This window comes from Pyrus communis, chromosome 9, assembly GCF_041283825.1.
Source record: "Pyrus communis isolate YQ-2024b chromosome 9, ASM4128382v1, whole genome shotgun sequence".
In the NCBI taxonomy this organism is placed as follows: domain Eukaryota; kingdom Viridiplantae; phylum Streptophyta; class Magnoliopsida; order Rosales; family Rosaceae; genus Pyrus; species Pyrus communis.
In genome coordinates this window covers 22,739,663-22,748,422 of record NC_142573.1, presented here as the reverse complement: position 1 = coordinate 22,748,422, position 8,760 = coordinate 22,739,663, and the positions used below count along the sequence as shown (strand labels likewise).

The following is an 8,760-nucleotide window of genomic DNA, read 5'->3' as shown; positions in this document are numbered from 1 at the left end:
AACATTTGGTGCAGCGGAGGGACGGAATGGACGAATCGAAGTTCAGCCTTTTAGGGTTTTCTAGCAGTTCTTGATGATTTCAGGCCACTTTTCGGCCGAACTAGGCTACGGCCCAAGTATGAAAAATGCTTCTCTCACTGAGATATACTTGCCTGTAAAATTTGGTAATTTTTAGAAATAGTTGAATATTCCGGCAAGTAAGGGCAGCACGTGGCTAGTGGGCCGTTGATGCTATTTTACACTAAATTGATATCTTGATCTCAAATTTGATATGCGTATGATGTGATTTGATTATTGTGACCTAGTTTCATTATGGTACCTTGATATATGTATGATGGGCTTCTCATGATGACGTGTTTCCTCGATTGACGTACACCTTGATTTACGTAATGATGGCATTATATGGTGATATGCTTGTTTATTTTATGTGATTTGATTTATGTATTGAACTTGTTGTGGAATGTGTGGTTTGATTTGTATGATTGACATGATGTAACGAAATGTGAGGGCTAGTAATGGGTCGTTAACCCAATGTCAGGGGTTTGTTGCTTTGAGACTTGTTTCACATATAGTATCATTGTTCCATTTCTTGTTTTGTTGAGCGTTTGTATTTTGAGCACTTGATTCACGTTTGTTTCTTCGAGTTGTTAATATGTTCCTTGGCCATCCGCTCGATTCTGTTGAGTGATCCAGAACTGAGTATCCGCTGGGGTTCCATTGAGTGGTCTAGTTCCCTGCTTCGTCTGGATTCTATTGAGAGGTTCGGAATCCCTTGTGATCCACAATTTCATTGAGTGGTCCAAAATCGTATCCAGCTTGGTTTTCATTTAATGGTTCGACATGCATTGTACTCTGCGATTCCATTGAGTGGTCCGAAATCGTATCTTGGTTTGGATTCCGTTGAGTGGTTCGAAATCCCTTTTGGTGTCTTGGTTCCATTGAGTGGTTCGGAACCCGATGTTGATGAATTTCATTGAGTGATATGAAATCGCATCATTTAACTCATTGGTTCCTTGGTTTGATTCATTTGAGACGGTTTCAAAGATGTAGGCTTCGGCCAAACTATGTCGCTTTAGCCCTGCATTTCAGTGTATTGTATGCATTATTGATTGATGTGATAATTGGATGGTGTTGGAATGTTTATGTGTGGATGAAAGATGAGATGGCTATAAATTATTATTGCGCTTCGCAGATTGTTCCTTGAGGTGTTGGATGTCTTGAATCGTGGCATTACGTTGAGACAACGTAGTTTATATGATGAATATTCAAGTGTAGTGGCTTGATCCCTATTGAGGGTACGTAGGCAGTCTAACGAGGAGGTTAGATGCAACCATAAAGTGTACGAAAAATTACTACGCAATTAGAGGCATGAGTTGTGCTTGGTACATATTTAGGAGGCGAGGTATGTTAGATACGGGTTTTGGTGACGTCACATGTCGATCCTGGACGTATGTCGGGATCGGGGCGTGACATCGTCCATCTCTCATAGACTCACAATGCCTATTCTCTCTTGTCTGAGATCCTTATTTGCCGTCTTCTTTTATTTCTCTCTGTTTCGCCCTCCTCTTTTACACACACACCTCTCACCTCCTCCGTTCGCCTTCGATCTCTAACAACAACAATTCCAATCAAATTTTCCATGGGTTGAAAGAAGAAGATGAAAATTCGAATTCTTCTGGACAATTGAAAGCAAAATTAATGGGGTGGGATGGTAATTCGGTGGGCTTTGCAAAGGATGATGGGGACGAGGAAGAGGAAGGGAGCTTGACTGTACCTAATGAGGACGAAGATGTTTTGAGCCTGGGTTCGCATTTGTGGGGATTGATTTGGAATTGAAATTTGTGCTAGATGTTTGATCGATGTGTGGATTGTTTTTTGTTGATCTGTGTGTGGATTTGTTTTATAAGATCCTAAAAGTTGGATTTTACCTCAAATTTCTGTAATTTTTGGATTTTTTCCAGAAATTTTTGTATTAATTATATTCAAGCAATGTTGTATACCGGAAGAGGATCCTCTCCAAATTCACTTTGTGGGGATGCTAGGGGATCCTCACATCCTAGCTATTCATCATATATCGTGTGGCTAGTTTTCGTCAGCTACTACTTGTGTTTAATTTTAAATTAAAAAAGTCAAATGATTTATGATCGCATAATACACGATGAATGACTAAGATATGGGGATCCCTAGTACCCCCATAAAGTGGATACGGATGGGATCTAATCCCCTGTATAGCAAACACAATATAAATAATACGGTCCATAGTATGATATTGTACCTAGTGTCTGATTAATTTAGTCAGTACTATTCGATGACTATTTATTCTATTTGATTGAAATAGTCAGTACAGTTCGAACTATCAAACGAGACCTCCTTGTTTTTGAAGCTACAAAACATTTGCCCACTAGAAATTGTTCATTGTGATCGGAATACGAATGTTACACCATGTATTTTAATATAAGTGGTGAGAAATTTCATTTTTTATGTTATTAACTTTTTACATATATATCCCATAATTTGTATAATAACATATACTGTATCATTCTGTGTTTTAGTGACATTGAAAATTTTTTCCGACAAAGAACATCAACTAATTGCCTTCTTTTTCATTCTTCATTCTATGCACACAATTGTCAAAATATAATTAATGTGGGGAAAGCGAACCCCACTTTTATCGACCCATGTTTCCCTCGTGTTTCGCAATCCCACCGAAAGACTACAAAAAATGGTAAAGTGTTCGATCACATCGCACAACCAAAACCAGCCACTTCTTATCCCCTTCACAGTCCAACAATCCATCCATTCAAATGGTAGATATCCTAATCTGCTACAATTCCAAACTTGAAACAATGGGCAACCACAATGCTAAACATACAGAAACAGTAAGCCTCCCTCTCCCGCCCACGACGACCATGGCCACCGATCAAGCAGTTGATCATTCAGCATGGGCGCAACTTCTCGGCTCAAACAGCTGGGACGGCCTCTTGGACCCTCTAGACCTCAATCTCCTAACCCTCATCCTCCGGTGCGGCGACTTCTGCCAGGCCACCTACGACGCCTTCAACAACGACCAAAACTCGAAGTACTGCGGATCCAGCCGCTACGGAAAGCACTCCTTCTTCGACAAGGTCATGCTCCAAGACGCCGCCAACTACCAAGTCTACTGCTTCCTTTACGCCACCGCACAAGTCAGCGTCCCCGAAGCCTTGCTTCTCCACTCTCTGTCTCGCGAGTCGTGGGACCGCGAGTCTAACTGGATCGGCTACATCGCCGTAACTTCCGACCAAGTCAGCCAAGCCATTGGACGACGTGAAATTTACGTAGGATGGCGCGGCACCACCACAAACTACGAATGGGTTAACGTGTTAGGAGTTGAGCTCGAGTCCGCGGCGTCTCTGTTGCGGCCTGATCCCACATCGGCAAAAGATCAAACTGATGGTGGACGTAGTAGTACCAGCAGTAGTGACGACGACGACAATGAGAAAGTGCCCAAAGTCATGAGGGGTTGGCTTTCTATGTACACTTCCAACGACCCCAAATCGCTATTCACGAAATTAAGCGCCAGAGACCAACTCCGGGCTAAAATCAAAGATCTCCGGAAAAAATACAAGAACGAAAACCTCAGCATATCGATCACCGGCCACAGCCTTGGAGCAAGTCTAGCAATTTTAAGCGCTTTCGATCTGGTGGAAAACGGGGTTTCTGATATCCCAGTTGCTGCTTTCGTATTCGGGAGTCCACAAGTCGGAAACAAAGCATTCAAAGCAAGGATCGAGAAGTACCCAAATCTGAAGATTCTGCACACAAAGAACACCATCGATCTCATACCTCTTTACCCAAGTCCACTACTGGGGTACGTGGACGTGGGGACGGAACTGGTGATAGATTCGAGGAAGTCGCCGTTCTTGAAGGAGTCGAAGGATACGGGGGACTGGCACAATTTGCAGGGGATGCTGCATGTGGTGGCGGGGTGGAATGGGGAGGAGGGGGAGTTTAAGCTGAGGGTGAAGAGGAGCGTGGCGTTGGTGAACAAGTCGAGTAATTTTCTGAAGAAGGAGTGTTTTGTGCCGGCGAGCTGGTGGGTGGAGAAGAACAAAGGGATGGTGCTTGATGAGAACAGTGGAGAGTGGGTGTTGGCTCCGCCGTCAGATGAGGACTTACCAGTCCCCGAGTTCTGACTCGTTTATTTTCTTCTTACATTTTACATTTGTTTTTGTTTTTGTTTTTTTTATCATATTTTCATACCATCTTATGTAATATTTGATGTGGACAGTCACATAATTTGAATTAATTAGATTTTTAAATTTAGTTCATTGTTTAATAAATTAATAATTAAAAAAAAAAACTAATTAATTAAATGATGATTATGGTATACGATGAGTCTTTCTCCTTCATTTCCTTAGGTTTTGCAAATTTTTCAAATGATGTAGTATAGAAATATAGTATAAAAATATGGTATGAATAGCATTACTTATAAAAAATTACTTGTGGAGATTTCTCGTTTTTACTTTCAAAAAATAATAATAATAATAATAACTACGAATAAAAAATAAAAGTAAAAAGAAGCCGAGAAAAAGATGTTTTAATAAGAAAATGTTTTTATTACCGCTTAGTACTATATTTAAAGATATTTCTCTTTACTTGACGCAAAAATCAAAAGTTAAAACTAAAAACTAAAAATTCTTTTGCTCTATTTTTTTGTCCAAACCACAAAAAAGGAAGATGATTTCATCCAATGAATGGTTAATCAATTCGACATTATTCTTTTGCCTTTGGCAATCCTAGCGAATAAGTAAATTTTGGAATTGACCCTGAAATCCTATGCTACAAAAAAATCTAATAATTAAGGTCTTTATTTGTCAAAATGTAGAGTTTTAGTGCTATACATTATTCGTTGACAATTATGGTAGTTTAATTATGTGACATATATATGGATCTTACATGCTAATTCTAGAAGAATAATACTTGGCTACTTAAAAAATGAGTATGAGTTCCTATTAAAAAATATTCGTTGTTGGTTCATAGAACTTTGTTTTATGATCAAAACCAATCATATTATAAATCACTCTACAGAGATCGCTTCCGCAAAAAAGCAATTAAATCTAAGGCCGTTCAATCATGAACTATTGTTGACCTTAAAAATTACAAAGCCTACGTGGCGCGCAGGCCGAGTAACTAATAAGCTAACTACGTCCTTCGGTTGAATGCGGGGCGTGACAACTCGTCGACCGAGGAGTAAAATTTGTTGATGTTGCATTGAGCGCGTTGCTGACTTCTTTATCTTGCGACTGCAGCCGAGGAATGAACAAATCTCAACCTTTGGATTCTCGAGTTTGAAGACAAGGCTGCTAGTTCTGCGAAGTTCATGAATCGTCGGCGTCGGATTCAGTCACGGTGATTATATTCGTGAAAGTATAAGAACGTCGAATTGACACTAGATTGTATAGACACAAGTATTCAAAGGTGATGTATGTCTTGATGGTGAATGTGGTTCGGCCGTCAGAATGCCGAACTCTGAAACTCACTCGTGAGTATCCAATCATAAAATCACTCGGCGTTCAATGTGCCAAATGTCGTAACTCGTAACACCTTACTTCGCCGAGAAGGGTAATAAGATGACATCTGCCAATAAGGATTTGGAAACCCTTCTTGACCAAGACTTAGATAGGTAACCAGTCGGCCTCGACGCAGTGCTGTTTATCCAAACTGAAGGTGCTCCTCGATCGGCTGATTCTACGGCAACAGTGTTGTTTATCCAAACTGAAGGTGTTCGCCGGTTGCCTTCACAGTGCTGTTTATCCAAACTGAAGATGTGTCGGCGGAGAAAAGAAAATGAAAAATCTCAAGATGTTGAGAGGTTTTGCGCAGGGCAATTGTGTGTTGAATTAGTGGTCCCTCAATTGTTGCATGATATCTTGTATTTATAGCACCAAACCCTCATTGAGATCGAGTCAAAATCATATCTGGATTGGGACTTCTTGTTCTGTTCTGACTCTATTTTGACCAATCCTACCCCTATTAGTACTTTGAACTCACCCCTTTTTTGAGGCTATATTCATTGTTGGTTGAGAATCCAAACTGCATTAGGACTTTTTCGACCCCTTTGCTTTTCCGAACTACTCTTTCTTGCGATAAGACTCGACCATCCCTTCTGAATGGCCCGGGATCACCAAGCAGCCCATAGTATATTTGAAAGAGAAATACCAGCGGCAGTGATTGGGGGATTGAATGGCGATACCAACACCAGCCGAGGTTGAGGTGCTGAAGTCGTCAAAATGCATCGTCCAGTGGTTGTCGCGGGTGTTGACTAAGCCGATGTTGACTTCGCTGCCCCCAAAGTCATAAGGAGAGTAAAGCTATTGTCAGGTACGAACTCTGATAAAGCTATTGGGGTACGAACTCTGATAAAGCTATTGTTCATTTCCCAATTCGGCCTTTGATGATAGGCCGAGTAAGCATGTAACGAATAACATTTGTTTGGGCAATGACTTATGTAACTGATGGGAGCATGTAGTGTCGAAGTTTTGAAGCGACAAAAAACAAAGCTAAGCAAAGTTTCTCGACGAGTGAATAATTGATCTCTGATGAATTCAGATTTCGGCTGAGATAAAAGATAGTTTGTTCACGCCTAGTATCGTTATCTTGCGCGAGGAGGCAACCGATGGACTCGTCAGCTGCCGAAATGTACAGCTTGAGAAGCTTACCACGACGAGGCGGTACTACTACTGGTGGCGTGGTAAAGGAGACCTTGATTTGCGTGAAAGCCGTTTGATGTTCTTCGCGCCACTTAAACTTGTCGGAGTCCTTAAGTTTGAGAAGTGTAGAGAATGCTTTCATCTTGCCTGCCGAATTACCTATGAAACGAAGGAGAAAATTTATCTTCCAAGCAACGACTAGAGTTGCTTCTTGGTCGTTGGGGGTGGAGCGTTAATGATTGCGCAAGCTTTTTTTTTGTCAACCTCAATGCCATGATGGTGCACCAGAAAGCCCAAAAAATTACTGGTCGATACACCGAAGGCATATTTGGCCGGGTTCATTTTGAGATTATGTTGACGCATACGAATGAATGCTTGTTGAAGATCATCCAGGTGCGTTCGGCGGCATTTTGATTTCACAACCATATCATCGATATAAACTTCTACGACTGTACTGATCAAATCACAGAATATCGTATTCATAGCTCGCTAGTATGTGGCGCCGTAGTTCTTGAGGCCGAATGGCATGACGACCCATTCGTAGGTACCGAGTGCCCCCAGGCAACGGAATGCGGTCTTGTGAACATTGGCTTCAGCGATAAAGATCTGGTTATAACCGGCATGGCCATCCATGAAGGACAACATTTCATGATTGGCGGCGGCATCAATTAGTAAATCCGAGATTGGCATTGTGTATTCATCCTTGGGAGTGGCTAGATTTAAATTAGGGAAATCGATGCAAATGCGGAGGGCTCTACTTTTCTTTAACACCGGGACGATATTGGCCAACCATTTAATGTACCGAGCGGTCAGAATAGACCCTGCTTTCAAAAGCTGAACTAATTCATCCTTTATGCCGAGCTGTACTTCTATTGAGAATCGGCGTGGGGGTTGTCAGAAAGGCTTACACCCCTCTTTGATGACTAACTCATGTTCGACGAGGTTTCGGTCAAGGCTTGGCATCTCATGGTAATTCCACGCGAAACAATCTTTAAATTCATGGAGCAGTTTACAAAGCTCGACCTTCATGGGGGTGGCAATAACGCATTGATAAACAATGGTCGAGGCTCATCGGCTGTACAAACATTTATTTCTTCCAATGGGTCATTGACCTGAGGCCGATTGTCTTCGAATTCAGCCGGTGCGGCCTGAACTTTGTCGAACGATAAAATAGGGCCGTTATCCGCTTCGGCCAAAAATTCTATTAAGTTTGTGCCTGATTGTGATTGCTTGGCAATGGCATACCAATGAGCCAGCAGACGTTCCATGGTGGATAAAACAGCGGCTCGACGCCTTTCTTGTTTGGCGATGTCACTCATCGGCGTTGGCAATTAGATCTGCCAAGCCGAGTCTCACCGAATCCTCCAGTATAGTCTCGGCGTCTACCTCGATAGCTTTCTGAACTGAAATTCTGGTCAGCCGTCCATCCTTGTTAAAACCTTGGAAGGTGATGTAGCCGACGTGATTGTCATAGTAACGAGCCTGGATCATGTTGCTTTCAAACGGCTGATTATCGGCTAGATGAACTACGACCGATTTGCTGTCCTAAAAGATAAGAACTTGATATAGCGATGAAGGAATGCAACTTGTTTGATGGATTCAATCACAGTCGAGCAATGCATTGTAGTCAGTCTTTGAGTCAATTATAAAGAATGTCGTCATGTGGTTACGACCTGCAACGCTGACTTCTAACTGGAGCACTCCTTTGGTTTGAGACTTGTCGCCGATGAAGCTACTCATCATTATCCCTGACGGTATAAGCTCGTCATTGGAACGGCGTAATGTCTTCATGATGGAAATCGGCATAATGTTGACTGTGGCTCCACAGTCGACAAACATTTTGGAAATGGGATATCCTTCAATATGAGCCGTGACGTATAATGGCTTTAGATGGTGGAGATTAACAGAAGGGGAGCGGGGAAACAATTTGGCCATGGCTGCCTTAAGGTTGTTGCCTTTACTGATTTCCCCATATTCTTCAATAATGATGAAATCCACTTGTGTTGCTTCTTCGGCAACCATGTCCACATCCAAAAAATTTGACCGATGGGTTCTCGGTTGAAACTCG

General features: G+C 41.9%; 1 protein-coding gene across 1 annotated transcript; it reads left to right on the top strand.

Annotated features, from left to right (window-relative positions):
• Positions 1 to 2,623: 2,623 nt before the first annotated feature.
• LOC137739939 (alpha/beta-Hydrolases superfamily protein) lies at positions 2,624 to 4,305 on the top strand. Its single transcript, XM_068479694.2, has one exon. It carries the CDS (start codon positions 2,805 to 2,807, stop codon positions 4,173 to 4,175), a length of 1,371 nt encoding a protein of 456 aa, XP_068335795.2. The 5' UTR covers positions 2,624 to 2,804; the 3' UTR covers positions 4,176 to 4,305.
• The last annotated feature ends 4,455 nt before the right edge of the window (positions 4,306 to 8,760 follow it).